This window comes from Uloborus diversus, chromosome 9, assembly GCF_026930045.1.
Source record: "Uloborus diversus isolate 005 chromosome 9, Udiv.v.3.1, whole genome shotgun sequence".
NCBI classification, from domain to species: domain Eukaryota; kingdom Metazoa; phylum Arthropoda; class Arachnida; order Araneae; family Uloboridae; genus Uloborus; species Uloborus diversus.
In genome coordinates, this window is record NC_072739.1 from 147,112,464 (window position 1) to 147,123,230 (window position 10,767).

The 10,767-nt window shown below is 32.0% G+C and overlaps 1 protein-coding gene across 1 annotated transcript in view; it reads left to right on the forward strand.

Annotated features, from left to right (window-relative positions):
• The window catches only part of LOC129229528 (inactive histone-lysine N-methyltransferase 2E-like), an 87,542-nt gene extending 79,537 nt beyond the window's left edge, over positions 1–8,005 (forward strand). The window contains exon 26 of the mRNA XM_054863848.1: positions 7,080–8,005. Within this exon, the coding sequence (XP_054719823.1) occupies positions 7,080–7,352 (273 nt within the window). The 3' untranslated portion in view covers positions 7,353–8,005. The remainder of the gene's footprint in view (positions 1–7,079) is intronic.
• Positions 8,006–10,767: the final 2,762 nt, after the last annotated feature.

Here is a 10,767-nt window from a genome sequence, read left to right on the forward strand (position 1 = left end):
AAAAAGTTCCTGGTTTGGCTCCATCAAATAAGATTAAATTTTTCTCAAGTGTTAGAGAATTTTATGTGTCATGATGTGATTACATCATTCAAAAATTTCCAATTGATGATAAAATATTTATAAATGCTGAATTAGCAAATTTAAATGAAATAGAAACAGCATCATTTTCTAATGTACGTTTTTTTATAGAGAAGTTTCCATGTATCTGCTTAAAAGCTATTGATGCTCCTAATGAGGATGAAGCTTTAGATACACTTCAGGCTGAATTTTGTAATCTTCAGCTTGAAGACATTCCTAAAGAAATCTTAGAAGAGGAAAGAGCAGACACTCAATGGTGTTCAATATCTGATCTTAAAAATGATGTTGGTGCTCGTAAATTTCTACATTTAAAAAATCATGCTCATGATACTAACTATTCCGCATAGCAATGCTGAGTGTGAAAGGATTTTCAGCTATGTAACTAAAGTTTGCACAAAATTTAGATCTAGTATGTCAAGAGAAACTAGAGAAAATTTCCTGATAAACAAATCAAATCAAAGGAGTCACTGCTGTGATCCGAAATTTGACTCTGACTTCTTGAGAAGAGCCAAATCATGCACTGCAAATGCATTAAATAAAAATTAAAGAATTATTTAAATATATATATAAAATATTATTCTAGCATAACCATAATTGAAGCCCTGATTTTGAAAAGGGTGTAAGTGACCATTTTTGACAAATCCAGATAATAATGGGAAACGGTACTGTGAACGTAAACCTACTAAATGAGATTAAAAACGGCATAAGTTTGTATGAAAAGTGATTGAGAAAAATGGAGGGGAAATTTGCGATGATTTTGAAAAGGGCGTTAGTCATTGAACTTACACCCTTTTCAAACTCATTGGCAAATTCTAATAGATGTCGCTGGTTGTGCAAGGTGATATTTTTTGTTTCTCTTGTATTACAGTGTTTTATGAACTGTAGTGGGTAATCTTCCGTCACTATTTCGCGATATTGCATCATTATTTTACCAATATTACGTGGTCATTATCTACGTTGTTTTGGTTTAGGTTTTTTTTTTTAACATTAATGATGGACAAAGTAAATGAAAAAGAAAAAAAAAACATATAAAAGGAGTCAGAAACATGCTTTGAATCATTTTTTCCAGAGAAACGTGACGGTGTCCTTGCTAATCTGTACTCTATGTAATCAAGAAGTCTATTTTCAATCCTTCGTTGATCACCATGAAGTAGAAAAACATCGTCCCAGAAAAGAGAACCACGAGTGAGGCAGTCCACTTTCAGTTATCATATGCAGGGCTCCCAAAAAGTATCTGTTTGTCAAAAGGTTTGTCTCAGTCTTCACAACGTCTCCGAAAAGAAGCTAAGGCATTTACGGGGATTGTTAAGAGGAGGAGACACTCCAAAAGAACTGCGCGCTCAAGCTCCTCGACCAAATTTTAAAGATTTTCGCCATTGAAATCCACTGAATGGTGGAGTATATTAAATCATTTCCCACAAAATCGTACCATTATTCCAGCAGAGAAAACATCTACTTCCCTGACGAATATCATGCATTGATTCTGGCTATCATAAGGGATCCCTTCACTGTCAAAGTGCTACGCCCCAAAGAAGTCAAAGATTTCAGTCAATGGTGGCCAGAGTTTCATAAGAAATTCTGCGTCCCTTTGAAAAAGACCCGCCCGGGCCAGAAGAGAGATTATCACGATTTATTCTCCGGGGGGGGGGGGGGGGTCAGTTCCAACAAGATGTACGTGTTTGATTCTTCAACACCTAGGATCCTTATTTCTTTTGACCGGATTGACGGCTTAACTACAACAGTTACAAACTCCTGAAAGTCAAGAACATCCTCGATCTACCAACTACGCCAGCATACACTCACTGAACAGTAGCCCATCAATGAAAAGAAGTTGACTAACATTAGAAAGCTCCTCTTTCACATTCCCTAACAACAACATGGATTCTAAAAAATCATCCTCTCTTGGAAAAATACGGCTTCTAACAAGGCCAACCAATTTGTAACATTTATACAATTAAAAAAATCTTTAATAAGTGCCAATAAAATATTTTTTTACTGCCAAAAACCGATTGATTTTGAAAAGGGCGTAAGTCATCTAATTTGTAAATTCGATATTTGATCCAAATTAAATCAGAAATTAACCAAAACTTCACTGAACATATGTAAAAGCAATGCCTTTGGAAAGACTGCTATAGATTTATAATAACTAATTTGTAACTTGAGATAAACGGTTTTATCAAGTTTTCTCAAAATAATTACTGGTGACTTACGCCCTTTTCAAAATCAGCAATTCAATTATTATTACCGTAATTTCGGGTAGATAAGCCGCGGCTTATACATGTTTTAAAACTGAAATTTAACATCTGCGGCATATCTTCCAGGGTGGCGTATCTGAAGAAATTTTTCCCCCACCCTTTTTTCTTAGTGTTTCTCATGTTGGCCCAATCGAGCAGCATTGTTAAAATTCATTAAAGCTAGTAGAGCTCTCAAATTACACCGTGAAACAGGTTTCTCATTAAATTTAATTTCTCACACCCTTAAACCTGCGTTTGCCGATTTTACCGCTGTTCGCTATTCTTTCCCGTGTTGCCAGATTCATGATGGTAACATACGTTTCACGAGGCTGAAAAATGGAGGAATCGATAGCTTGTCTGAGTTAGAGTCCCTATAGTCTGAGTAATGTTTTAAAATGTCTCAATGATGATAAATTTTTAAAAAAAGAATCAATTGATAAAAGGTAAACAATTTTTTGATGAACTGCTAAGTATATCACAATGATTTGAAAACTTCTTGTCAAACCAAATGTAGATGTCATCTGGCAACACTAGTTTTTTGCGTAACCGTAGCATTTTCCGATCTTTTTTTTTTACACGAAATTAATTCCATTTCTATCCATCAACAAGTGCAGTTGTTTGTTACAGTTTCGTTCTAACTATAATAAATGATCACATCCATACATATGTATATAGAGAGATATATATAGAGGGGGTGGGGCGCCATGTTTTGATAAGCTCTTCTGCGATGTATACCATGGGGCGGCTTATCCGATGAACTTTTGTTTTTAGTTAGTAAATTACTGCATGTGTGGCGTATACAATGGGTGGCTTATCTACCCGAAATTACTGTAATCAAGATGTTAATAAAATATATCTTAAAGTAAGAACAACAATCAATGGAATGTATTCAATCATATTAGGGATGTCTCAATAAATTAACTCCGGTAAATATTACAGAATTTGTTTCCTTAGTATTCAATTCAATTTTGTTGTAATATGTGTTGATCACAATCGCATTTTAAAAAGAGAATTTTCATTAACTTTAATTTGATAAGTAGTTTGAATTTTATTTATTTACTTCTTTTTTTTATTTTGAGATAGTGTCTTATGAAAAAAATATATACAATTTTCTATTTTTTTATGAGTACATCAAAATATTTTCAGAGTGGGGCATGGAGGGGATAGGTGAAATAGTTATCTCAAATAGTGTAAATCAGTTTACCTCAATTTCGCTGAAAAATTTTAGGTATTTCTGATCCCTTTGTGGTCACATTCTGAAAGCGTTCGAATGTATTCCCGAAAAACAACAAAAAAATTGTGTTTTTTGAAAATAAAAAATAATATCTCTTTTATAATTTTGTGTGGAGGGAGGGTCCTCAGTTTATTCAAGTACAGTTGACTCTTGCTACAACACGATTCAACTTACGCAAAATGGCTATAGCGCGAATTTTTTACGATTAACGAATTTTAGAGCTAATGCAAATTGTTCGCCACAACTCGAATCTTTTTGAAAGGAAGTATCATTTTCATTATTGGCTACTTAATATTGATTTCGTGAATGTTATTACATTCCTTCCCTGACAGCCAAAATTCCCACACCAAACTAGTCTAGTGCATCAAATAACCACTCAGCATCTTTCATTTATTTATTTTTTTTTAAATTCTAAATATAAAAGTGGATGAAATATAATGGCACCTTAGTGACACCTTCATACAAAGTTTGTGAAGATGGGAAGAAAAAGAAAGTTTCAGATAATTTTTTTTAAAAAAAGACTAGGATTTTCATTATTCTTGAACAACTACAAAACATTGACGGTAGCATGACAAAAAGAAGGAGAGAATCTTCCATACGTACAATTAAAAGTCAAAACAAAAATGTATCCATAAAAGTTCAGAATTAAGTTTCAATATTTAAGTTTTTCACAGCAGTTATAGCAAAGTAAATATTAGGAAAATGGAAGCTGCTCTTGTACTGTGGATTAATAAAGAGGTCAGGAAGAGGAGATGTTACCACAAATTGAAACGTTATAAAAGGAAAGGCGAAGCAAACGTATATAAAAATGTATTAAATAAGAATAACGATCTGATCATGGAGAATAAAACATCACTATCTTCATTTTTTAACTCTTAATTATTGTTACTGCATCTATTGTACAGTACTATTATAGTGCATCATTTTAATTTTAATACATGCTGTACGTACTGTTTTATTTTATGTCTTTCATTCCCATTGATCATTCATTTTGTGCATCTTAAAGTATTTCATGTTGAATAACAGTTTAGTTTTTTAAATGCAGTAAAAGTTCAGTTCTTTATGCAAGAAACTGTAGTGTATGGTTAAAGAATGCTTTAGAGCAGTTTGAGGAGTGTTTATAAGTGTCTTGGTACGCTTTAAAAAAATTGCATGCGTATATTTTTCCACAACGCAAAATTTCGACTTACGTGAGGAGTCATGGATCGCATCCCTCGCGTAAGTTGGGACTCGACTGTAGTCGAGTAAACAACATGCATTTTAAATGAGTTGTTTTCGACTCTTTAGCACCCATAAAACTTAAGTTATAACATTTTATAGCAAAATTTTAGAAAAATTGTCCTGCATTATATGTTGTTGGATGCACACACAGTCTTACTCTGGTAGCTTTTAGATATATTCATTAAAATACTTTTTTTTGTAATGACTCTCTTGTAAACATTTCAGTTTTCAAATTTTAAAATTTTGTAAAAAAAATAATAATTTTTCTTAAATTATTCAAACAACATATCAAATTTTAGTTCATGTAATTGACTTTGAAATGAGCTATCATAGAATGATGTAGCTCCCATATGTCTAAAATTTAGTTATAAAATTTTAAAGTTTGTTTCAAGTAAAAAGAAGTGCTTTTTAAAAAATTATCAAAAATAATTGATTTTTCTTTTTTTTTTTTCAAAAATACATGTAAATTTAAGATTTTAAAGTGTAAGATTTCTGAAAGTTTCAAGAAAATCTGAAATGATCGGGTTGAGAATAACCCTTTATTTATTTATTTATTTTTAATTTGACAAGCAATGACTTGGTTGTATCAGGAATTTGTTTAGCAATCAGTACTTTAAATTCCTCTGTTTTACTATGTAATGGAAGTGATTTTCGTCAAAGAAATGCAGATCTTTCACATATTTATTTTTTTCACAAAACCCCTTGAAAGAAAATATTTCATTAAAATAAAACTCTAGTGGACTTCCTTTGAACAAGAATTCAAATACTTAGAGGTTTCTTGAAATGTGAAAATTTCTCAAATGAATATAAGTCAAAATTCTTCAGTCTATAACTCTAGTACCTGCTCATGATTTTTATGCAGTATTCACAAAGATTTAATTTTAATTCAAATTTAACTGCTTTTTTTTCTATTTGGATTGACCTATTCTTATTGTTTACAATTTGATTTTTAAAAAGACATTACTTTATGAATTAACCCTAGTAAGATGGGGGGGGGGAACCGATAGCTCCTTCTGGATTAGCTGCACCAATGACGTAAATATCGCAGCAAAATCTTAAAGTTTAACTCGTTTCGAATTAAATGTCTCTTATTCTATTTGGGTAACTCAAATGTTAACTGTCATAGCTTGCTAATTTGACCTTTCTGTTCCATAATTACTTGATCACTTGAAGGAATCATACTTTAAAATTTGTAAATAAGTAAAACAAATTGTACTTTTATTTATGGTTAAGTTTTATGTTTTCATAATTTTTTTTTTTTTTTTTGTCTTCTATTTATGTAAACAATTTTACTTTAAAAAAATCAGCATTGAAAAAAAAAATGAATTAGTGTTACAGTCGAACCTTGTTTAAACAAACTGGAAGGGGCCCTTTAAATTCAATTACATTTAACCGCACTTCATCGTTTCCGAAGACCAATAAAGGACAAACAGTAGCTCGGGGATCGCAAAGATGGTTCGTCTAAGCAGTAATTTGTTTTAAGCATGGTTGAATTAAGGAGGTTCAAGGTTATTGATATCTCTAAAATCTGGAAAATCTAAAACCCAGACAACCAGCCTGAATTCTGGACCAGTTTGGATTTCTGAGGTTATACTAGATACATTTTGTGTAGGAAATTAATAATTTTTTTTTATTGTTAACTTTTTTCTTTCATTAAAACTGGGGAATAGATAGGGGAGATGTGGAGCTTGCGTATGCCTGCTGTTTGTTACTTTAATAATGGGGTCGTTTCCAATATTTTAAAAGTTTTTTTTTCTGAAAGAACATGCTTAAAAACATAGGATCTAACTATTTTTTAATAATTTGTTTAAGCTTAATATTTTTAAAAAATTACTTAAATCGTTGATCTTTCATTGTTTACATTTCTTGCCGATGACATCACAAATAATGAAATGGCATTCTGTGTTGCCATTCACAGTGCAAAATATTTAATTTGCATCTTTACTCAAGTGTATTGGCAATGATATGGTTGATGGCAAGCGTAGAGCGCAATTTTAATTCGCTTCATGATTATCATAACATGGAAACGGGGCACAAAGATGCGCCAAAAAGCATCATTTTTGACGTCATATAGACCACACCTTGTTTGAAAAATCGGACATTTAAAAAATTTAATTAAAAAAAATAACTGTTGGGAAAATGAAAGAATTTTCTGGGTCCATGTTATTATTATTATTATTTTTTTTTTTTTTTTGCTTATTCTATCCATTTCAGTGACTAAAAGTACTACTTTTGACTGAAGGAAACAACCCCATTGATAAAATGTATGCACACAGTGCTGGTAAATAATTATTCTTGTGTATTATTTTTAGATGCCTGGTACTCCATATATGCAAGCACAGCAGCCTCTAATGACTCCATTGTTGCAAGGCATTCATGCACTCAACCCATCTGTAGCACAATGTGGGGTGAGGCCAAGTATTGTACCTTTTAAGCCATCCATTACTGGATCAGTTTTGAGGCCCATGACTCAAGAATATGCAGCAGTTAACGCACAAACTTTTACTACATTGGTCCAGCAGCCTCCACCACCACCTCCTCAGGCTGTATATCCGCATGTATACCAGCCAGGTCTCTATAAGTAATTATTGCATTTCATCGTGGAAAGAACATTTGTGAACTCTTTTAAAATTTTATAAAAGTTTCATGTACATTTTTGGGAGAGATATAAGCGTCATTAGAATTTTAATCCTCACTTTTCAAACATTACATAATGTGTATATAAGACGTCACAAAAAAAATATATTCACTGTATAAAAGTTATGATACGTATTAAAGTTTTTTCCCCCCACTAATACTAATCTTTTGTCTGTAGAATTGTAAAATGTTTTTTAATTGAGTTGGCTGCCAATTAAAAGCACTATGTTTGTGCTGAGCTCAATTATAAAATATAAGGTGTGTAAGATTTGTACAGTTGACTTCTCTTCTTTCAATCTGTGTAAATTTAGACATTTAGTATTCGTTGTTCTTTTTTTATTTAGTGTAAAATATTTTTAAAAATTATAAGAATGAATTTTTGTACATTATTTTTATCTTTTGAAGCATCCTCATAATATAACATGTACATAATCTAACATTGCACATTGTAAAATTTAACATGTCTATCAATAAAAGTTCTATTATGTCAATGTATTCTGTCTAAAAAAATTTCTGTCTTAGTGTAAGCTGTCATAAGATTGTTATACCGTGGCCACCACGTATATGAATCACATTTGTTCTAACAGTTTTGATTCCATAAAGCGGCTAATTTAATAAAGCTGGATTGTGTTCTGTTTTTCACGATTTGATACATTAAAGCGGTGGATTCAATAAACCACTGATTCAATTAACAGGTATCCTCTGTAGTTGACAGTAAATTTTATGAACTGTTTGGGATCACGAGGACTGTTCATAAAATCGAACAGCACTGTTTCAACAAAAGAAAATATGAGACTGGTAAGCAGTTTGTAAAATCGTCAGTGTCCATAAATTTGTAAAATTGAGCGTCAACTGAATATTTTTGACATGGGTCGCCTTATAATTTTATTATTTTGGGGTAGAAAAGCACCAGTGGATGCAAAAAGCTAGTTTAGATCCAGTTTCAAAATTATGAATGATTATAGGAATTACAATAATAGAGATTTGAAAATTAATATTGCTCCTACCACCAATATTCTGCAGTGAACGAATGCTTTTCTAATTCGTTGACGACATGTCATAGCTACCAAAAATGAAAACTGAAAATTCGGGAGACTTATGCATAAAATTTTTTGTACGCATTTTTTCGAGGTGTTTGATTACAATCATGTTTTTCTACCATTTTTTTTTTCACATTTCTTGCATTAAAAAAATATTTTTATTATTGGTATCGTCCCACAGAGTTAGGTTCATATAGAATATTATTGAATAAAGAATTTTTATACAAATTTTCAGAACGATTGGTCTATAACTCTTTGAGCTAGAATGCCCACCAGTTGAAAAAAGTTTAGACAGAAACGTTTGAAAAAAATATTGTGAACGTTTTCGATTCTCTAGTCACTTAAGTGCTCGTTAGCTAGCATCAGAACTATTCTGAATTTTCCCCTGAAATTTTTGCAACATATTCTTGAATAGTTTAAGTAACATTTCTTGACATAAAAAAAAGTGAACTTTTGGACCAGTCCAAACTGGTTTCCTCTCTTAAGTAGGCATAAATTTGTTTCCTCTTATAAATAAAAATTAACATTACTTGCCAGGTAAAAATTTCTCGTAAGTTCAGAGAAAAAAAACTGAACATATAACCACTTTTTTTGGGAAAGAAAAGTGTTAAAAGGGAAAAGAAAAAATCATGTTCCAAAAATGAACACATATACTATACAGTCTTCACTCTTATGTGAAAAGGTTTCATTTCAGTAATAGATACTTTAACTAAGGGGATTTTTTCCAAAATTCTGGTTGAAAAGTCCCTTTTTTAGGGAATTTCTTTGTTTTAATGAAAATTTGAGATATTTACTTTATTAGTGAGTTTGGGAGAAGGCATCGAAATTATTTTGGAAGTCCTATGAACGAATTGGGAGTTGGCAGCTCTAATGATATGGAATACCATGTGAGAATTTGGGATTGAATTAGCATGTTAAAAAAACAATGAAGTACCAGCATTAATGATTATCGGTGGCCTCTAGGGTTTCTAAAAAGTTGGAGACTTAATCCTAAGTAAAATTTTTAGTCGTGCCAGATTTCAAATTGTTATCAGGTCCAACTCCAGCCTGCTCCAAAAGAGTATTTTAGATACTGCTTCATCTATTATTTCGTGCTTTTCAGGCCACATTTTTACATCAATAGATTGATTTTGGTACTGTCTCATTAAAAAAGGTATGTACCTTTAAAATAACAATATATATCTAATACCGAAAATACCGGTATTTTACCTCGGCAAATACCGGTCTTTTGAAATTGCAAAATCGCTCGAAATACCGGTATTGCAATCACTAGCTAGGAATTCAAAATAACACCATGAAGTCACACAATTTTATTTAGGATGGCTGTCCCTCAAAGCCCATTTTACATTAGGGAAGGCTGGAAAAATTGTCTTTTCTGAAAATAGCTAGTTTTTTTTAGAAAAAAATTCTTATATACAAGAAAAATCTTTTTTAAAAAATCATTTTAAAAAAAAGCTCCTGTTTACAAAGCACTTAGAAAAAGCTAATATGATGTATTCAAAGTGCAATAAAAAGTAAAAGGAAAGGAAACATTTATGCTTTAACACATTTGTAAAGCAGCTTTTGAAAAAAAAATCCGACATAAGAAACTTGAAAACAAAAGGGGGTTCCTATGCATTAGTCTCCAGCTTCCATACTAGAATTGAGCTACTGTCCGACCATCATGCGAAAAGCTACCGCTGAAATGTCTGCTCCTGTCTACTGCTATAGTAATAAGGCGTGTCTCATTTTTCCAAGGGAAGCTTAATGTTGGAAAAACTTGTATGACTGCACAAAGGCAAGCAGACGAGTAGCGCCAAAAAGCCTTCCTACTAACCCTTGCAGAAAATGAACAAAGTCCGTTTCTATGGCAGTAGACAGGCTCAGACTTGACGGCGGGAGCTTTTCTTGAAATTTTGGCTAATCATTTTCTGGATGCTCCTCTTTTTTACAACATGTCTAATACTCGTTTATACGTTTTTTAAACTGGTCTCTGCAGAGTACAATAACATTTTTCATTTATACACTTTTTCATACAGTCCATTTAAAAATGTGTAAACAGTGTTTCACTGCATTTAAATTAAGGAATGCATTTGCTTTAAATATCAATTATTGGCAACAGGGTTGGCAAGTTTTTGCCGGGATGCGGAAAAAACCACGGTTTTTACCGCCCGGCAAAAATAGGTTTTTGCCAAAGTGGCAAAAATATATTTTGTGTTAACTTAGGAACAGTTTTTTTTCCTTTTATATAAGTAAAAGCATGAAAAGATTTTGATAAAAGGCTTTGCCATTTTCTGTAGAGTGAGCTAGTATTACTAAAAAGTAGAGTGAATATAGAATGCAC